Source organism: Endocarpon pusillum (assembly GCF_000464535.1).
Source record: "Endocarpon pusillum Z07020 unplaced genomic scaffold C734253, whole genome shotgun sequence".
Lineage (NCBI taxonomy): Eukaryota > Fungi > Ascomycota > Eurotiomycetes > Verrucariales > Verrucariaceae > Endocarpon > Endocarpon pusillum.
In genome coordinates this window covers 1738-22757 of record NW_006913602.1, presented here as the reverse complement: position 1 = coordinate 22757, position 21020 = coordinate 1738, and the positions used below count along the sequence as shown (strand labels likewise).

General features: G+C 49.6%; 6 protein-coding genes across 6 annotated transcripts; 5 read left to right on the top strand and 1 right to left on the bottom strand.

The window, feature by feature from the left end:
• Positions 1-2862: 2862 nt before the first annotated feature.
• On the top strand, positions 2863-4890 carry EPUS_00006 (uncharacterized protein; the record flags this gene model as incomplete). The annotated part of the gene is made up of 6 exons (XM_007789036.1): positions 2863-2912; positions 2971-3200; positions 3257-3686; positions 3746-3781; positions 3860-4386; positions 4484-4890. The coding sequence occupies 6 exons, from the start codon at positions 2863-2865 to the stop codon at positions 4888-4890; spliced, it is 1680 nt and encodes a 559-aa protein (XP_007787226.1).
• Positions 4891-5006: 116 nt separating this feature from the next.
• On the top strand, positions 5007-7455 carry EPUS_00005 (uncharacterized protein; the record flags this gene model as incomplete). Its single annotated transcript, XM_007789035.1, has 8 exons — positions 5007-5098; positions 5148-5255; positions 5307-5603; positions 5654-6047; positions 6103-6421; positions 6476-6624; positions 6678-6879; positions 6929-7455. The coding sequence occupies 8 exons, from the start codon at positions 5007-5009 to the stop codon at positions 7453-7455; spliced, it is 2088 nt and encodes a 695-aa protein (XP_007787225.1).
• A 1028-nt stretch (positions 7456-8483) lies between these two features.
• EPUS_00004 (uncharacterized protein) lies at positions 8484-10046 on the top strand (the record flags this gene model as incomplete). The annotated part of the gene is made up of 1 exon (XM_007789034.1): positions 8484-10046. One exon carries the CDS (start codon positions 8484-8486, stop codon positions 10044-10046), a length of 1563 nt encoding a protein of 520 aa, XP_007787224.1.
• Positions 10047-10423: 377 nt separating this feature from the next.
• Positions 10424-12751, top strand: EPUS_00003 (Acetolactate synthase catalytic subunit; the record flags this gene model as incomplete). Its single annotated transcript, XM_007789033.1, has 5 exons — positions 10424-10617; positions 10679-10777; positions 10830-10897; positions 10951-12642; positions 12702-12751. The coding sequence occupies 5 exons, from the start codon at positions 10424-10426 to the stop codon at positions 12749-12751; spliced, it is 2103 nt and encodes a 700-aa protein (XP_007787223.1).
• A 970-nt stretch (positions 12752-13721) lies between these two features.
• On the bottom strand, positions 13722-16020 carry EPUS_00002 (kinetochore protein ndc80; the record flags this gene model as incomplete). Its single annotated transcript, XM_007789032.1, has 2 exons — positions 13722-15917; positions 15976-16020. 2 exons carry the CDS (start codon positions 16018-16020, stop codon positions 13722-13724), a joined length of 2241 nt encoding a protein of 746 aa, XP_007787222.1.
• A 1816-nt stretch (positions 16021-17836) lies between these two features.
• Positions 17837-20173, top strand: EPUS_00001 (uncharacterized protein; the record flags this gene model as incomplete). Its single annotated transcript, XM_007789031.1, has 1 exon — positions 17837-20173. The coding sequence occupies one exon, from the start codon at positions 17837-17839 to the stop codon at positions 20171-20173; it is 2337 nt and encodes a 778-aa protein (XP_007787221.1).
• Positions 20174-21020: the final 847 nt, after the last annotated feature.

The following is a 21020-nucleotide window of genomic DNA, read 5'->3' as shown; positions in this document are numbered from 1 at the left end:
GGCCGATGCCAATGCAGGTCCTCCGGTCCGTGCATGCTCCTCAGAACTCCGTGCCTATCCGCGCTTCGACCCCATTTTGTCCGTCAAAAATCATAAACTCCAAGACATGTATGCAGTTGTAAAGATCCTTCAACAAGTAACAAGGCGAGGCTTAAAATATTGTTAGTTCAACGCTGGTATCTTTTACCTGTAAGCCCCCCATAGGCAGAACAGCTACAGAGTATGTCCAAAAGAGCTGTTTGTGATAATGTTTTGCCTTGTCAGAAGGCGTGTACACTAAATAAGCCGTCATTGTAAATCACAGCAGTGTGTCCCCATAACAAGGATCAGCCGCTACTAGCACCAGACTAACATTATTTTAGGTCCATTAAGTACGGTAAATATTAGTATTTGGAATATGTAGAAAAAGTACTCCGTACTTGACAAGCCACATAAATATTTGGAGATTTAAAGTTTCAACCCGAGCCCGGGGAGCTCGCACCGACCTACAGTACTAGTTTAAAAGTATCCGACCAACCCCACTTTCGCACCCCACCAACGTTTCTCACCTCCTTCATACAAATTACTATAGCAACTCTCAGAATTTACGGATTTTGCTGAAAAATAGCTCAAACTGTGTGCTAATACCTAGGGAATGAAGCTAACCAATTTTCCCGAATAGGAAGTCAGATATCAGTATCTGGTGTACCAACCCTTTGCTGATATCACTGTATTAATGCGAGTATCCATGCTCTTAATCAAATTGCGTACAACTTCTTCGCCAATTGAGTCCCATGCATCATGAATAGCGCTAAACAAACGTTGATAGTCCTGTTCCGATTTGCCCATATTAATTAGCTCTGGGTAATGCTTGTTAATCCATTGCTTGAGTTGCGCCCAGAGGTGTTCAATTGGGTTGAGATCAGGACTATAGGCCGGCCATTCCATCACTTCTATTCCCTCCTCTTCAAACCAATTAATAATCTTTTTAGCAGTATGAATTCAGGCGTTATCCTGCATGAATTTGCGACCTGGCTTATAGATCCGAGGGATCTGCTCATGGAGAACAGTTAGATATGAGTTGGCGGTATATCCAGATTTCTCTGAATCAGGATCACGCTCCAAAAGAACGATATCCGAACGACCTTCTCCATGAATAGCACCCCATATCATAACACTGATGTCTTTGCCTTTCTTATAGGGATCAATCATATCCTTCTCCCAGCGTTGTTGTGGCGTACGAAAGACCGAAATTCCGACGTGCCCCAGAGCCTCTTTCTAGCGAACATTCATCGCTAAATATTATCTTGCTCCATTCATTCCACGTCTAATCTTTTCGTTTTAAACACCAAGCTAGGCGTTTAGCAGCCAATTGAGGAGTTAATAGAGGTCTCTTTTTGCTGATCCAATTGGTAATACCCTCATTTTTGAGTGTTTGATAAAGGGTAGATCGAGAAACCTCCACCCCAAGTTCAAGGGCTAATACGTGATAGGTAATCTTTGGATTAGTTCGTACAATACATAGAATATTGCGTTTTTGAACGCGATTCAAGGCAGGGGGTCGTCCTTTTCGAGGCAAGCTTTTGCCGTTATGGCGCAGTGGATTTTGTACAAGATTATCGAAAACAGTGGTTTTGCTGCAATGCAAGTTCTCGCTTATTTGCTGATTTGTCAGCCCTTGAGCTTTGTACGCTGAAATTTGACCCCGTTGGTATGGAGATAACTCCTTTCCATAGCTTCTGTTAATTTCTAGAGGCGCCAAAGCCCTGCGTTGATTCATGGTTGTTGTTGGCAAAAGGAGTAGAAAAACGCGTGTGTAGAAAAAACGCGGTTTTGGTCGGATACTTTTCGGCGTAACTGTACTACCCCGGCCCACGTCAGGATCGGACCCAACCGCATCCTTTGCTAGCCGTCCTTTGCCATTGCATCCTTCGTCCTTGTGGTCATACACTCAGCCTCCAGTGGATTTTTCGATGGGCTGAGACATGCTTGAAGGAATGTCCCAGGACGTGGGCCCAGGCCTTCTCATTCGTGAACCTGTGCTGCCTCAGCTCTTCCTCTGATCAATAATGAGTCGCCATATTTGCACACCTATCTTATCTTCTCTGTGTTTCTTCAAGATTCCAGCATGGCCATTTTGGCATGCCATCAGCCCATGTTCACAATCCAAGAGATAATGACGACACAAGTCCTACGCCTTCGTTCGAGCTTTATCGACATATTACACTTTTGTCGAACATGAAGAAACGGCTCTGTTCTCTCTCAGAAAGGGCACAGCGCGCGTAGATATAAGTACAAATTCGCCGTACGCACAGCGAAATTGCAGTGGAAATTGGCCAATCAAAAGCAGGGAAACGCAGGGGTTTTGCGTAGAAAGTCCCGCCGATGAACTCTCATAACGTCTGACAACTTTACAATACAGTGAAATCCTCGGACGGATGTGCCATCGTGCTCAGCCACTAGCTTCTAAGTCCAACAATGTCGACTACAAAGCACCAACCAGGTCTGCCCGTGTAGGAGCGATCTCCAGCTGCGACAGCGGATTCATATCACAATGCCTGAATGGGCGATCTGTTGTGGGGCAAAACGCCTCGAGCCTTATCTTCCCTACACGGCTAGATAGCTCTGCTAGGTGTTCCTGTTGCCAACGCCGCGTCTTTTGCAATAAAAATCGACGAGTTGGCAACCCGAGACTTAAGAGCGCTCGCTCTAATTTATTAACCCACCAACTTTTTACTCTCTTTGGGAGGAACCTACAAGCAAAGCTCATCGTCGGTTGAAAGTCGACATGATGCAGACGTTGCATCGTCCACATAGGACTGCTATTTCCTCGGCTTGTGAAGGGCACGGATGCAAAGTTGATCCTGAAATTACAAGATCACTATGTCTAAGCTGTGGCTCGACCTATTGCGAGGTTTGGTGGGAGGAGCAAGGTCCGCACAGGCCTGGAAAAGTCGGCCTTGATGGCTTGCCGCATGAAAAAATCAACAGGCAGGTCTATGATCGCCTGAGACCTATTCTTGAGCCACCAGAGGACTCGGATGAGCTCAGTCGATTGCACGTTGAAGATGAAGACACCGCCTGGTTCGGCGTTCAAAAAGACACCATGGGTAGGCCAATATTCTACGATTATGGCCGCTATGCCGCACTTATGGCAGAGACGAAGCAACCAAATGCCGGCATCCGATACCCTCAACTGGTTTCCTTCGTTGGCCATACCGGTACATGATCCAATCTGTTGATAAACCTCGGTTTAAGGCTTGCTGACATAGTGTAGGTGGGGGCAAAAGTACGCTGATCAAGATGCTTGTATCACTGAAGGAGCAAAAGCTCTCTTTTAGCTCAGCATCGCCTTTCAGAAGCCCCGTTGTTGGATCTATCAAGAATGATAAGTCACCCACATCCGGAGACGTTCACCTCTACGTGGACCCAGAGACTGCTTATGGACCTCTTCCCCTGCTATATGCCGACTGTGAAGGACTTGACGGTGGCGAGGCCGCACCGATGGCCTATAAGATGCGCGAGAGTATGCAAAAATCAGGTCAAGGCCATCTACATCGACGACTCTTCAGCAGTCACCCTCGAGAACTAGTCTACGCGAAAACAAACAGTGAGGCTAGAAATAGGGAGTGGGCTGTGCGAAAAGTATACCCTCGCTTACTGTACACGTTCTCTGATGTTGTAGTGTTTGTTCTTCGAAACACAAGGTGAGAATGATTTCAAGCATACGCAATCATTCTATTTACAGCTTGGCTGACCGCCTCAGAACATTTGAATCATCTGCTCTCAAGCTCTTACTCGAGTGGGCTGCTACATAGGTGGAGTCTTCCATTAATCAACCAACACTTCCGTATGCCATTATCGTGCTCAATGCCACAAGCATCTCAGTGAATGAGGAAGAATGGGATACCTCGACTGCAACCAAATACTTGATGCAGCATGTCGCAAACGCAGTCTTTGACGTACCTATTTTTATCAAGTATGCTCAGCGCTGGCAACGAAGAGGTAAAGCAATTCACAATATGCTTGATCTTATCCGTTGCTACTATGCAAACATCTCTGTCGTTCGAATCCCTACAAAGGGTCGATACATGTTGGCGTATAAACAGATCAACATGCTCCACCTTGAAATCATAAAAAATTGTGATGCATCCTTCCAGGCAAAGAACGATGCGCATATGCTTTCGAATGCCGATGAACTCAATACCTACCTACAAGCCGGTTTCGATCACTTCACAACGAAAGAGGATCAGCCTTTCAATTTCGTAGAGGTGGCCATGAAAAACAATCCCATTCCACGGGATTTTGGTGACCATATCTTGGGAATAGCAGCAAAGGTACGAAAGGTCACTGGTATCCGTGACGGTCCAGAGCTGTTCACGAAACTCAGCTTTATGGTAGCATCGAGTATTTTCTTAGATTGCATCAGCCAACGCCGGTCAGGCAAGTTTTCAAATGTCTTGATTGTTGTCACACTTGTTGGCTAACTAATTCCAACACATAGGCAAGGCGGTAGATTTGTTTGATCAATTCTATGCAAGCTCATGTACAGCAGCTCTTGAACATTTCTGTAACAGGCATTGGCCCTGTAGTTTTAGCGAACAGGGCAAGCAATGCGTCAATGTGAAGTCTTCTCACAGTACGAAAGGTCACCAAAGCGCAGATGGCACAATAATATCAGCAGGGCAGTACGTTTCAGAGTTCTCCTCACGCAACTTTAGCACCAAATGGAAAACCATGATTAAAGGCCACCTGCAGCAAGTGGAACACCAGCTTGCAGAGGAGAAGTCCAACAAGTTTCAAGCATCGTTTGGCGCCGACGATAAGATGGCCTACGATCTACATCGGAGATGTATGGAGTATTTCTATCGCTCATTCGAGAATTTAACGCAACACATTTCAGCAGTTTGACCACATGCTTTAGTTGCTTAACAGAAGTGCCACAGAACCCATTGCAGTGTGGCCATGTTCTATGCACGGCTTGCATCAGAGCTTACGGGCGCCCTAACGATCGAAACTCTGTCATAATGGATTTTTGTCCTCTACATGCGAGCAGAATGAATTGGATTGTCCATTTCAAGCCTGAGTATGCAGGCGTAAGGGTTCTTAGCCTAGACGGGTAAGTGATATGTCCAAGTATGTTCTACATAACCTTACAAATTTGAAAGTGGCGGTATGCGAGGCATTGTTGAACTTGAAGTTCTGAAAGCGGTTGAGCAGGCATTGGGCGGCAAAATGCCTGTACAAGCGTTCTTTGATCTTATAGTAGGGACAAGGTTAGTGCATCTAGGGCTATGGAACATCCGATATGCTTATGTCGAAAATAGCACGGGCGGCATTATCGCTCTAGGACTCGGAGTCAAGCAGTGGCTTGTGGACCACTGCATTACTGAATTTGTTCGTCTCTGTGACCAAGCATTTTCCCCACGCGAATTCGACAATGTGGGTGGCTTAACACAAGCAACCACTTTAAGACACGGCAGCAAGTATCGAACGCAACCGCTACGCCGTGCTCTATATCATGTTTTGGGCGAAGAATACCTTTATGGCGGCCCTCGAAAGGTTCATCGCGCTTACGGCACGAAAGTTGCTGTGACAGCAACTACGGAACCGGACAAAAACCTGTGATCTTAGCAAACTACAGCCGTCAGGAGGAGAGCGAACCTAATTACAGATTCGAGTTCCCACATGAACTGCATGTCTGGGAGGCTGCAAGCGCCACATCAGCCGCCCCGTCCTTCTTCAAGCCGTTTCAAAGTCATGGGAAACAAGTCTATCTCGACGGTGCAGTATACTATAACAATCCTGTCAGAGTGGCACATCATGAGCGCAAATTTCTCTGGCCCGATGTTGCAGAAACGCCTCCAGATATCCTTCTGTCGATTGGTACAGGAAAGAATGGGCTTAAAGTTGACGAAGAATTGCACAGGGACGCGGTGGATAGTTCTCTTGTACGACAGGCCAAACCACAGTCCAACAACAGACTTAGCCGATGGAGAGAGAAAAGCGTCGCCCAAATAAAGAGACCAAAACCATTCGAGCTTGTACTCAAGTATTTCAATGTTCTGGTAAGTACCCTCAAGCTCTGCTCCAGCATCCAAGCAATTCCCCTTACGAACATAGGTCAATCGGATTGACAATATACTTGACTCTGAACGCGAGTGGAGGCAATTTTGCAGTGATGTCCTCGATGGCAAACAACGAGAAGATCATGAGTCCCATCACATCCGTATCAATATCGATCTTGGCCAAGATCCACCTGCCTTAGACGACAAGGCCAGACTGGCAGACCTCCAGGCACAAACTTCCGAGATACTCAGGAGTAGTGAACACCAATCAACCATTGAAAAGGTAGCTTACCGGCTTATTGCTAGCTCATTCTATTTTCTCAAGGATGAGCGGATTGGATTTGACGAGGCATCCCAAATGTGGGTTTGCACAGGTATGACCTCATGTGTTTCATACCACTCAAGAGGTAATACTCATGCTTCCACAGGGAGGATTCTATGCCGTTTTGATGGCAATTCAATTGAGGTTCGCAACAATATGCGTTCATTGGGCGAGTTCTTGCGTTCCCAACAAAGGCCTGACTACCAGCCATATTTCAGCATCAAAGAGAAAGCGGATGATCCAGATCTCAACACGGTAACGATGACCACGACTACTCTAGATGAAGAGAGCACTAACTATGAGGAAAGATTGAGATTAATCGGAAGACGATCGAGCATATGATAGCGACAGCTGAGTTCTTCTTCGATGACCCATTAAAGATTCAAGTTGCCTCTCAGTTGAGTCCTACCACTATCTATCTAAGTCTTTGCGATACACAGCGATTCAAGCCAGACCTTTATCCGATAAGTGGATTCCCCAGGTTTCTGGTCACAGAAGATACTGCAAATGGTGTGTCCGAACACGCTTCTGTCGGGATAGCAAGCTAACAGTAGTTGAGCAACACGCCTCGATAGGCGGGCTGAACTCATTAGAGAAAGAAGATACAATACTTCGCCAATTGCGAGCGATCTCAAAGATGCACATTCAATGGACGAGGCGGTGGATAAGACTAATTCAGAAGTTGACGAGCTTGGGGATGGTGGCGCCTTCGTGTCAAGCAAGGCCGATGACCTAGCAGTCTATGGTGACAAAAAGTCACCGCCATCACACTCGGAGGTGCTTGATGAACACGGAAGAAGTCTATCCAGACAGCCGCAAAACGCAAAAACATTGGCTACCCAGGAGCTCGAAAAAATGCGGCTGGAAGCCCACACAGTTGAAGATACAGCGGCTTTTGCTGATTCATCGACTGGAGCAACAAACAGTGGGCCCTTCGAGCGAAGCATTTCCATTGGCAATCTCAGGACACATAGCCATGTCACCTCCAACACAACGATTGTTGATGCTGAGGGACTGATGAGCTCGGATCCGAATTTGGTTGGATCTGTAATGGGTCCTGGGTTTGACAGTGACGATTCGGACTGACTTCCTTCGACTTTGAACCAAGTAACAGCCCAGTCATATGAAGGATTGAACTGCTTCACGAACATCTCGGTCTGCAGGCTAGACTACTAAGCTAGAAGAACCGTATCGGTCTCTAGTCAAATACAAATCAGAGTTTCACTCAGCCGCAATTCGGTGTGGCAGTGCAGGTGGAAATGAACTGATGTAATTACATTCTAGTCCAAATTTTCTAGCATAAGCTAATCATCGAATGAAAATGCTCTCTACTCTCCACCTCTCCACCACAGCATGTTTTTGCAAAGACCATCTTTCTGAAGCTGGTTGGTGGTTGGGCTACCTTGTTCTTACAGCAACGAGTTCAGAGTATCACGAAGAGACACTGCCAACACTTTCTAGTACTGCGGTGGGGGGCGCGATAGTCGTGAGGGCGTTGCTGGACCGATTCGACCATGGCCCTTGGACTGGTACTGGTTGAGATGCCTGGCTTTGATGAGGTATCATCGAGTGAGAACACGCCATTCGATCTTACAATTTTATCTGGTCAAATAAGCGCGACGTCTACCATCCCTTACTACTTCCGGTCTACTGTTGTTGCTGCGTTGACCATTTCTCGTTAGGGCCTGTTATTCTGTAGAACGGCGCTCTGGCTGGGTAGAAAAAGCACATCATCCAGCGAAAGTATTAGGGGGCTGAGCAATTATATATGAGATAGGCTGTAGGCGTATGAAAGAACTCTCACTGAAGTTACAAATAAACTACAAGTCGAAGCGTACGAAAAGCGTCATTGAATTACAAACGAAAACTGACAGTAGGGGCCGGAGCGGCCGAATGGCCCCCACAGGCACATTCAAACATCGCCAACCCACTACTTATTTCACTCAATTCATTATGTACATGGGCGCCAGTCTCGGCTCTCGCCAGATAGATACCGCTTCGCACTTTTCTCGCCTTGCCGATTAAGTATTAAGGACAAATGTTCAGGTAATTTTGTCCCAATTGATATTTACGCTGGCCTGAGTCCCCGCCCCACTTCCACTCCCATTCCCACAATGGACGAGTCAGTACCCAACTTTGCGTCGCTGACTGACATATACTGTGATACGTCTACCGCTGGAGGTATACCGCTGGACTTGTCCACTCGATGGAACAGCTTACTCTCGCTGTTCAAGGAGACTTATGGGTGCGCACCAGATTTCGTGGCGCGAAGCCCTGGCCGAGTCAACATCATTGGGGAGCACATTGATTACTCTCTTTACGATGTACTTCCCATGGCAGTCACTGCGGATGTCCTGGTGGCCGTCAATGTTTTGCCTTCGCCTATTGTCAAAATAGCAAATCTCGATGCTGAAAGATTCCCCTCACAAGAGTTTCGTATTCCTGTGGAAGGAGATATCGAGATTGACGCTTCAAAACATGAATGGACAAATTACTTTAAGGCTGGCCTCAAGGGCGCACTGCAGTTTTTGCGCAGAAAATGTGAGGGTGACTGGAATCCTGTTGGCATGGAAATTGTCATAGATGGCACTGTTCCTGCTGGAGGTGGCATGTCCAGCAGCGCGGCCTTGGTTTGCGCATCTGCTCTGTCCGTTATGGTAGCCAACAGTCATGATGTCTCGAAGCGTGATCTACTCGACCTTGCCGTTGTCTCCGAACGAGCAGTTGGGGTCTTCTCAGGGGGGATGGATCAGGCAGCTTCGATCTTCTCGAATAGAGACTATCTTCTTGACTGCGCCTTCTTTCCTTCATTCCATGCCGAGTATGTCCCGGTACCTCGATCAAATCCTGAAATTACATTCCTCGTGGCGCAGTCTTTTGTTGCAGCGGACAAGCATGTTACAGCCCCGAAAAACTACAACTTGCGGGTGGTTGAATGTACTTTTGCAGCGCTTATCCTTGCGAAGTTGCATGAAGTGGTACTGAAACCAGACTCGAGCCCGCTTGGTTTCAGCTTGAGAAATGCTCAAGAGGAGATTATGCGCAAGCAGGACCGACTAGACCAAGCGCCAGAAGAGCAGCTCAGGGCCATGATCTCTATAGCTGAAGAGAAATTAGAAAAGGAGAACGGTTACACTCGGGAAGACCTTGCCGATATACTTGGAACATCGGTCAAGAATTTAGAAGAGGAACACATGTCCAAGTTTCCTGTTCAAGCCGACAAATTCCAATTGCGAAGTCGAGCATTGCATGTCTTCAGTGAAGCAAGGCGGGTTTTCGACTTCAAAAAGATTCTGTCTGACGTACAGAACGGCCACGGAGGTCTTCGTGACCAGGAACTCCGCTTGTTGGGCAATCTTATGAATGCCACGCAGAAGTCTTGTTCGGAAGTCTATGACTGCAGCTGCCCTGAGCTCGACGAAATCTGTGCCATCGCCCGACAAGCCGGAACGTATGGCAGTCGTTTAACAGGTGCAGGCTGGGGCGGCTGCACGGTGCATTTGCTGCCACAGGGCAATGTAGAAAAGGTGACCAAGGCGTTGAAGGAGGAATATTATTACAAGCACTTTCCCGACATTACGGAGGAGAAGCTCAAGCAGGCATTAGTGATCAGTAAGCCGAGTTCGGGCTCGGCAGTGGTTACTGGTTCTGCGATGGAGCTTCATCATAGCATTTAAAAATCTCAGCGAGGTCTAGGTATATAAAGTCAACTGGAGACAATGGTCTACCATTCGCCAGGAGAGGAAATTTTCCGATTGGCGGTCAATCACTGCAGTACTACTCGAGTACCTATGTAACCATAGTGGTCTAATTGCGAGCCGAGGAATTTCCCCACATTTGGTCTGCCCTGGGCACAGTTACCATCTACAGTAGTATTGCTCCACGAATGTACCCAACCCAATTAAGCTGAGACTAGACTACGCCGGTTATCGGCGTAGACATTTTTCCCACTCTCCCACACCAACGCCCTTCTAAGGTGGGAGTCATCCTTTCCCACCCCTCTTCTCGGGTCGATGTAGCTCTACCAATTACCAACAGGCATACAACCTTCATAATGGCAGCCAAAATGATGTCTTTACGGCCTTCGAAAGAGGCCATACACTCTTGTTCCAGAACAAGACCTGCGCCCATGCGACCATTTTCCTCCTCCCCCGCCGCCCTCGCCGTCTCCCCATACCGAAGAACATTACCCAAGACCATCACAGAAGCATCCAAAAGAACACAGGCAACCGCTGCTGCTTTCACTTCGTGAGTTCCTGTGCCCACTCTCTTTGTTCCAAGAATATCTCCTTACCTTTGGCGCCATCAGACCAACAAGGCCAATACCAAGTCCAGCTTTCAATCAGGATTACCGAAGGAACGATGTATCGCCATTGCAGAACCGTCAATTGCCCGAGATGGACGACTCGTACGTGATGCACCGGCTTTGCTGCTTTTATGTACGCTTACATATTCTTTAGGTTCATCGGGCTTAATGGTGGAGAAATCTTCCACGAAATGATGCTCAGACTAGGTGTCAAGCATATTTGTAAGTGCAACGGTTTGCCCGCATGCCGCTGCGGGAGCTGATGAGGTGGACAGTTGGCTATCCTGGTGGTGCGATTTTGCCTGTCTTCGATGCGATCTATAACTCCAAACATTTCGATTTTATCCTCCCAAAACATGAACAAGGGGCTGGTCATATGGCTGAGGGCTATGCTCGGGCTTCAGGGAAGCCTGGTGTCGTTCTTGTCACTTCTGGTCCTGGCGCAACAAATGTGGTCACACCAATGCAAGATGCGCTCTCTGATGGAACACCCATGGTTGTTTTCTGTGGTCAGGTACCCACAACCGCTATTGGTACGGATGCCTTTCAAGAAGCCGACGTGATTGGAATTTCGCGAGCTTGCACGAAATGGAATGTTATGGCCAAGAATGTTGCAGAACTGCCAAAGAGAATAAAGGAAGCATTTGAGATCGCGACTACCGGTCGGCCAGGCCCTGTCCTGGTGGACTTGCCCAAGGATGTGACAGCTGGCATCCTACGGAAACCAATTCCGATGCATTCCACAATTCCCTCTCACCCTTCTGCTGCCACCGTCGCAGCTAGAGATCTCTCAAGACGACAACTTGACGAGGCCATCTCACGTGTAGCCAGGCTGTTTAATGTGGCGAAGAAGCCTGTCATATACGCAGGACAAGGTGTGTTTGGTCACCCAGACGGAACGAAGGTTTTGAAAGAACTGGCCGACAAAGCCTGCATCCCAGTTACCACCACCTTACAAGGATTGGGAGGCTTCGACGAGCTAGATCCGAAGTCTCTACATATGCTTGGTATGCACGGTTCGGCATATGCAAATATGGCCATACAAGAAACGGATCTCCTCATCGCTCTTGGTGCTCGCTTCGATGATCGTGTGACCGGTAATATTGCCAAGTTTGCACCTCAGGCTAAGGCCGCTGCGTCAGAGAAAAGGGGAGGTATAGTCCATTTCGAAGTCATGCCAAAGAACATCAACAAGGTTGTGCAAGCTACTGAAGCAATTGAGGGGGATGTCACAACGAATCTCCAACAACTGATCCCACAAGTCAACGCTGTCAGCTCAAGGCCTGAATGGTTCGAACAGATCGATGACTGGAAGACACGATTTCCTCTGTCAAATTATGAGAAAGAGACACCGGAAGGACTTATCAAGCCCCAGCAGCTGATAGAAAGGCTTTCAAATCTGACAGCCCACAGAAAGCACGAGACGATTATCTCTACAGGTGTCGGGCAACATCAAATGTGGGCAGCTCAACATTTCCGGTGGAGACATCCACGAACTATGATCACTTCTGGTGGACTTGGTACCATGGGATATGGTCTTCCTGCGGCTATCGGCGCCAAGGTGGCGAGACCAGATGCATTGGTCATCGATATTGATGGTGATGCCTCTTTCAACATGACGTTGACAGAGCTAAGTACTGCAAATCATTTCGATATCGGAGTGAAGATAATCGTCTTAAACAACGAAGAACAAGGCATGGTGACTCAATGGCAATCCTTGTTCTACGAGGACAGATTTGCACATACGCACCAGAAGAACCCCGACTTTATCAAGCTTGCAGAAGCCATGGGTGTGCAAGCAAGGAGATGCTTGAAGCCAGCTGACGTTGACGAGTCCCTGGAGTGGCTTGTCAATGGCAGTGGAGATGGACCAGCGTTGTTGGAAGTTATTACAGACAAGAAGGTGCCCGTTTTGCCCATGGTACCCGCTGGAAAAGCTTTACATGAGTTTCTAGTGTATGATGAAGGTAAGTCAATCAGACTTCTGATCAGATAAACCAACGGCTAATGCATCGTTCACTTACAGTCAAGGAAAAGGAACGGAGGAGAATTATGAAGCAGCGAAGCGGTCACTGATTCCAACTTTTCAGACCCTTGTCTGTTGTTCAGCAAGAACATTCTCGACATTGCGCTGGCACCAATATCTTACTCACTATCTCGTTCTACCGCACTTGCACATCTAGCTATTCAAAAGTCAGGGTCGATCTCGGCGTTTCCTTTGGCGCACGCGCAAAACGGTGCGACAAGGGCGATTGTTTTGCTTTGCTGTGCTTCTGCCACATCTACACAAAATATTACAGGGAATGGATCCCTGAGCAAAGTGGTGCGTTGTTGCATGGCCATAAGGCCTCGAAGTTTTAGCCCTGGAAGCAGATGGAAGGAAAGCTCTTGGAGAGTTGAGACGAGCCCAGTATATGAGGTCGCAAGTCGGCGCAAATTGATACTAGAAAAATAACGGGAGAGAGAGGGGGCTTGCGCGAATCATGACAGTTGAAATTAGCAACATACTACTAGCTATCACATATCAAGATCTGGCTATCACCCCAAAATCCGTGTGATCACTCCAAATCATACACCAGTAAGACTTCTGAAATCGACTTGCCCCCCTACTAACCAGACTTATCTGCCTGCCTCTTCGGGCAATTCAATGGCCATTTGCCCCCCTCTGCCCAGTCGACTTCTCTTTTGTTTTCTCCTCCTAACATGCCCGCACGCTGTGGGTTTGGGCAGCTAGTATTTATCCATGCAATACGTTTTTGGTACTATTTCTTTTTGCTTGCGTTGGCCGTATGGTGCAAGGTGGTTGGGAGGGAACTTGAGAGCTACGGTATCGATGTTGATGTCTGTAGACAAGTAGGTATACAGGCTTGAATCATTGAGCAGCATTATTCAAAAACCAGATTCAGATCCAGATCCAGGACCATGCACCGCAAAACCAACCCAAAGCGAATTTCCCAACCTCGCAAGCACCGGCGCCTAACATGACGGCTTTTACACCGAGGGAAAAAAAAAGTCGCCTCTTAAGTTGCTCCGTCTGACTCATCCATCAGGCCGCAATGCCTAGCCCCGCCTCCTCCTCCTCCAACAGCTCGCCCTCCACCTCGCCGCCGACCCAGCCCTCAAACTCCTCCAAGCCGCGCTGCACGCGCACCTTGAAGCGGACCACCTCCTCCAACACGGCCTCGACGCCGCGATGCAGGCCCTCGCGCACCCTGCCCACATCGCCCTGCATCGCCTCCCACAGCAGCTGGGTCTCCATCTCGCGCTGCTCGAGCCGCAGGGCGCCCTCGTCGATGCCGCGCCGCATGCGCACCAGCTCCGCCTCCAGCTTCTCCGTGCTGGCCGTGTACTGCGTGTGCTGCGTGGCGGCCATGTCGTACTGGGCGTGGTAGGCGTGTTCGGCGAGACGCACCGCGTGGGTCAGCGTGTCGATCTCGCGGTTCTTCTCCGAGAGCGCGTCCGAGAGCGAGGTCAGGAGGTCGAGGTGCGTGAGCGTGCTGGAGTGGAGGTGTTTGCGGCGGCTGGAGATTTCTTTGCGGAGGCTGAGCAGGGCGGGGCGGATGGTCGGGCGGAGGCTCGGGTGTGGGTGCAGGAGCGTGCTGGCGCTGTGGCCGAGGTTGGTGTCGGCGAGTAATCGGTCGGTTTCCGGGGTGTGGTGGCGGCGGTGCGAGGTCGAGGTGGAGTTGGAGAGAGAGGAGGAGAAGGCTTGGGTGAGGTTGTTCGTGTCGGGCAGGTTGAGGCTGAGTTCGTAGCTTTGCCCCTTGGCGTTCGGAGCGGTGGAGGGGATGAGCCCGAGTTGGTAGCCGAGCGAGTTGTAGCGCTTGATTGCCGCTTCGAGGTCTTCCAGTTTGCCTGCTGTTTCCATTTCTTTCTCTAGGACGCGCCTGTTGATCTCGTCGAGGGCGGCTTGGATGTCGTCGAGGCTCTTCTGGAGTCTTTCCCGCTCTGTGTTCATGCGGTCAATATCTTGGATGTTGAGGCCTTGTTTGTCGACCGCTTGCTGCAGTTCGGAACGTTCGGCCTCGGCAGTGTTGAGCTCGATGTCGGTTTTCTCAATCTCGCTATCGAGAATCTTGATTCGAGACTCGTACTTCTCGATCTTCGACTGCACATTGGAATTGTAGTCTTCGAATTTGCGTTTATCATCTTCCAGAATCTTGAAGTGCTTGTCCAATTTTGCAATGTCCGGTGCAGATTTCTCCACCTCTTCGATCTGTGCCTTCAAAGCCTTGTTCTCTGCTTCGTACATTTCCAGCTCTTCCGCAAATTTGGCGTTGCTTCTCTCAAACTCAGCGGTCATGGCTTGCACGTGAGGAATGAGCGCATCTTCTGCATTGTCATCATCGTCCGGACCAACTTGAAGCCAGTCTTGGTATGCATGGAAAAGAAAGCGGGAGACAATTCTATCTCCGGAAACATCCACACCAGCTTCCGCGCATGCTTGATCATACGAGCCTGAGTTGTACCTGTCCATCATCTGCGCGAGCTGCATCATCCAATGAAGCAATCCCAGAAAGGCAGACCAGTTCTGGCCGCCTACTGCGGTGATCTGACTTTTTGAGATGTTTTTCTCGTAGGGATATCGTAGTTGCTTTAAGATAGGAGGCACCTCTGCATCCATGCCCTTCTGGAATCTATAACCAGGATCTAATCGCCGATATAGCCATTGAAAGATCTGATTGAAATCCTTCTGGGTCGGTGACTTCAACGATCTTTCAGTCAAGGAATGCTTCATCTCCATCTCGAAGTTATTGTGTGTCAGGTACTCCAGAAGCTCTTGCGATATTTTGTCTTGGTAGACTCGAGACTTCAGTGGTCGAGGATCTTCTGGCTTACCTGCTGGTGGAGGTGGCTGGGTAAAGAACGATTGGTGCGAGATTGGCCCACCATTGGATGGTCGTGAGTATATACTGCTCCGCCGCTGTATGCTCGTAGAAGCAGGAGTTTGCTGGGTAAACATCGCGCTGGGCGCAAGGGACTGTCGATGTGTGCTGCTGCTTGCGAAAGGATTATTGGAGACGGAGCGCCTGGCAGTTGACATGCCCATATCTGCAAGATTACTACCAGACGAGGATCGCTGGAAGTTTGGCTGCGGTGGTCGACCCATAGCAGGGTTTACGGAGGTCGACCGCGCATGTTGGGCTGTAAATGGGGCATTGCGTAGGTCGGTGCTTGAGCTTGAGCGCTTGACAGCGGAGGCCGGTTGAGGTATGCCGGAGAAGTTCTGAAGGTTGCCTAGAGTCTTTCATCGTGTCAGCGACTATCTCCTTGCCATTCCCAACCAGTTGGTTCGAGCGTACCTCTCTTGGTCTGCGCACACTGAAGAGTCCCGAAGGTTGCGCCATGTTGAGATGCGCCAATGCGCTGAGCACGGCTCGACTTGAGATTATTTGGCGAACAGGCGAACAGACGAACAGCGTGCACCCCTAGTGATGCCTGAGTGTGGGTGAGTATTTGCGCGGCGTTGGGTATAGGGTGCTGGATGTCAGGTCTATGGCCATGAATTGATGCGACTGACAAGCTGATCGACCCAAGAAGTAAACAAAGCTAAAGATTTAGGCTTCCGGAAAAACCACAACTCCTGATCGCCAAGACATAACCTTTGCACGTGCAGGCTCCCACCGGCACTGCATGATACCAGTACCACGATACGGAGTACAGCTTGCGGGCGATGCCGCATTGTGCTGAACCTACCTCTGTTATCTGCCGGTAAGGGCTGAGCGGCATCTTGTGCTATGGCTGGACACTCGCTGCCTGATTGACTTATAGCAATAGTTGGAGTGCACTTTTGGATGGCTATTTCCTTCAGTAGTCTAGGTTATTCACATGCCAAGTAGAGTAAAATCTTCCCTGGCCTCACTACCGGTCTAGGCCTAGGGTAACGTACCTGACCCAGAAGTGCAACAGGGACCCGTTGCGCTTCTGGGTCAGGTACGTTAATGCCGCTCTAGCTCACCCTCGGGCTCAGCCTGTATCGATTTAGTTATTTCTAATAGTGTTATGCGCGTCAGGCATGCCAAGTGCGTGCCCTGCGCAGGGTATGAGGGCCAGGAAGACTCTACTACGTAGTACAGAGTAGATTCTGCATCATTTACGCATCTTCTGCGTCATTCTACACAGCTTCTTCGTTGTTCTGCGCATCAAAGGACTCAAGAGGATATCCTACTGCTTATATCCTTCTTCTTGTACATAGATTCTAGTTCTTCGCATTTAATAGGTCAATCCATCGACCCCTTACTGTTCTATCGCCCTTGCACTCCCCTAGGATCCTAATAAATAGTTATACGCTTTATCTTGCGCGTCCCTTCTGATACTCTATGTATTGTGCGTACTTGATGCTACTGCTCTTCTGGCTGCCATTGCAGCATAAGTCATTGTTCCGCTTGTTTGGCTTTGCAGCCCTTTGTTCTGGGTCTCCTTGGACATCTCTATGACCTTGCCGATCTCCTTCGTATCTTTCGGGACGACCTTTCTGCGTCTTCACGATGAAGGACAGCATGCCGAGGATGATGGTCTTGACGAGGTCGGTGGGTACGGGTTGGTTCTCTGTGTGTTCGATGCAGAGCAGAGTGTCGCGAAAGGTACTTGCTGAGATGCGTGGCGTGCTCGCGGGGTTTGGTCGGCCAGACTACCTCTTGAGGCCACGAAGTCGCTATGATGCCTCGGTCGCACTGGGCAATGCGCCTGATAGAGAGCTTTTCGTTCGACCTTCCGGATGAATATTTACCCGCTGTGCGTGGGCTTCAATTCCCAAAATTCGACTTCTCGCTGTTGCCGTGTTTACTTTCCTCGACTCCCACGAGCACCTAATTACGCGCCTTTCGCGGTCATTCCGGGCGCTTGTACGGAGTACTAGTATTCATACGTATTGTTGCCGCCTAAGGCACTCAGGCCCCCTTAGTTTAGTCATCTGGCAGCCTCAAGGGCTGCCATGTTATCAACCATTTCAGCAAGTTTCGAAACTACACGATCAGAGGCTTTCTATCACTTGATACCTATCTCCTCTGGGCGACACCCTACAGACACGCATTCCGAACGTCCCTTGAGGCTTACCGAGGAAGCTTGATAATTGATGTGACGTGCCAGGTTGGTTGAAGCCATGGCAGATGGTCGTGAATCACACCTACCAAGCGCAATAAACTTCAGCGCCCCAACGCAGGCATGGCCACTCCTGACGCAGGCGACACTCACGAGCCCCCCGGCGCTCCCGACGACGACGTGGACGAGGGGCTGAAGTTTCCATACACGGAGGTTCCGATTGACTCGGCGCGCCACCAGATTCGACTGCTCACTCTCCGCGCTGGGGAATGGAGTACGCCAGTGAGCTGCACCTTATCATCCGCTTCTTTAGACAACAAACCAGCATTCAAGGCTCTCTCATATGCCTGGGGGGATGACGATACGTCCGCTGACATCATCATCAATGGCCAGCCTTTCTCGGTGTATAAGAACCTCGACACTATTCTCCATCGGCTTCGCCGTGGTCCTGGAGGCAAGGACATGGTGTTATGGATCGATGCCATCTGTATCAACCAAGCAAAGAAGTCAAAGGAGGCGGTGGCCGAGAGAACATCCCAGCTGCAAATGATGGCGACCATATATTCGTGTTGTCGTGAAGTCCTTGTCTGGTTGGGGAACTGTTACACAGATCGACTAACTCCCGTTCGTTTCCTGACTCGAGACAGCGATAACAAGCATCTGCTACAAGAGTACGCGGCCGATTTCGAGAGGGACGCAACGACTCTGGATTACTGCTTTCATCTCGCTTGCTTCCTCTATCTGCTCAAAGATGCCGGCAGAAAGCTGGACTTAGCCTCTTACGAGCTGCCTCCTTTCTGGGCGTCTAGGGCAAGCCATCGTCTTTCTCGTTACAAGATCCCCCACCCCACGGAGGTATTCAAAAGAATCTACGCCAATCGCATGTATCTGCTATGCAGATATATCGGGGTGAGTTCCTGGACAACGCGCCTATGGACCTTGCAAGAGTACGGTGTTTCGCCGCAAATCACTCTCTGCTTTGGCACCGCTGCCGTGCCTCAGGAGCGCTTCTCTGACATGAATATAACAAAGGTCACGAATCACGGCAACGGAGACGATCTCCGGTACTGGAGTTCACTATTTTCAATCAGTTGTAACGAATTCGTGAGAGGACTCCATGAGCATATCTTGACTCGAAACTCTGTCGCGATATACCGTCCTCGAGCTCCAGGGTCTATACTGCCGGCAATTGTATCTACCGTCTTCAGACCAGTATTAAGACGGTTAACGAAAAAGATCGCACGAAGGGTGGCGCGATTTACCGTGTTCGAACTTGTCGCCACTTTCAGACAGGCCCAGGCTTCCAAAGGCCAAGACAAGGTGTTCGCCATTGTGTCGTTCATGACCTTTATGGGCTTGAAAGTTCCTGACGACCTGCAAATCAACTGCGAGCTCGACACGAGCGAAATCTACTTCCGCGTATCCAAGAACCAAATTCTCAAATGCAAGGGCGACGCAGAGGCGTACGAACCCCTTGCACCTCTGCGCTTCGCCCGAGAGAAGAACAAGCCCAAGCCCAAGCCCAAGGACCCCAAGCCCCTACCCATCGACCTTCCCTCCTGGGCCGTTGATTGGACAAGCTACCCGTGGGGCGACCAACACGTCATCCCAGCTGCTCTTGTTCGCAGTATGCCTCCAGAGCTGGCCCCATGGCTGCACTTGGAAGCAAAACCAGAGGTCCAAGGCCCTGAACCCAAGGAAGACTGGCCAGCGCGCTTGGTCTCTGCGGCGCAGTACAACGCAACCAAGGGGTTCGTGGGTGCTAACCCTTCCATCGAGGGACGCGTCCTGACTGTCTCTGGGATCGCCGTTGGTAGAGTCACTGAAGTCTTCGACTTCGCCGAGAGTTCGAAAGCCTGGAAGCTAGCATGGACCTGGCCTGCCCGCAGGGTGCCGCGTCGAGTTGGGACTACCCCAACAATGCGCGATCGCCGGGCCGCGGTGCTCCGGACACTTTGCGCGGACATGCTGGGACCGCAGGACTGGGCGGCTAAGATGGAGGTGTTCTGGTTGGAGTTGGGTGCCGCCTTTGAAGTTGCACTCAAGAGCTTCGAGGAGCCAGTTTCGTTTGCGTTTCTGGTGGATAACGTGAGGGAGATGATAGAGCGGCGGGTTGCGCGAGGAGGATGGACGGGTGATAACGCTGCTACGTTCAACGCCCCTAGATTTGTGGAGCAACTTGACAGCATGCTAAGATTCATGAAGATCATGTCGCATGGTAATAGTCTCTTTGTGACGGATAGCGGGCGGCTGGGGTTAGGCGGGAAGGATATTTCGGTACAGGAACAGGATCAGGTTTATGTGTTGTATCAGGGGCGGACGCCCTTTGTCTTGCGCCCAAGACAGATGGACGAGTCCACTTCGCGGTTTCAGTTAGTCAGTGAGTGTTTTGTTGACGGGCTGATGCAAGGGGAGGCCGCAGGACTTGGGGGTGACTTACAGCGCATTGAGATAGATTAGGAGTATTGTTGGGAGAAGGGCGATGCGCCCCGAGGTAGTAACAACGTGGAAATTTCCAACTTTACTACACAAAAGGGGATAAGCTCCTCGCTCCTCCATGCTGGACTCAAAGAGGACAGAATCAATGGGGACGGTGTTAGTATGTAAGCCGATGGTGTTTGTTTGAAAGGGCGAAAGTGGAGACCTGATCGGACGAGAGTGGCTGAATGAACACGCCCGGCCGTGAGTCCGCATTGAACAAGAGTGACCTGAGTTAGGTGTTCTGAGGGAAGCGCTAAGTTCTGGTCTGGCGTGTTAGGTTACAGACCCGACAGTGCATTTGTAAGCTTAGGTCAAGAATATTTAAGTACAAGTTTACGTGCCGAGGGAGTCGTGGCCCTAATCCGTAAGCTAAGCTGTCATACACGGATATGTTCGTTCATAAAATATGCCAAGACTTGTGCTTTAAGAGCACAACCGTCTCAGGGATTTAATTGTACCATACGGTCAAATCAAGTGAGTGAGCAATAGTAGAAACGAGGGTCATGACATGCAGTATCTGAGATACGTAACCGAAGAGCGAAGTAAAATAAATCTCAGTAGAGTAATTATTCAATTCTGTGAGTATACGATGATTTTACTATGATCCTGATTGACCTTAAGTCTGTCCTGGTCCGCCATATCTACTGGACCAAACTCGGTTTAAGCCTTCTCCGGAGCTGTTACACCCCTTCGGAACCTCGTCTCGGGCCTCACATACAACCTCCATCATCTGTGGAGGGAGAAACAGAATTCAGCCTCTACGAGACCAGTCAAAGATATTACATAGGAATATCTTGATCAAAAGACAGGAGCCATGAGCTTCGGT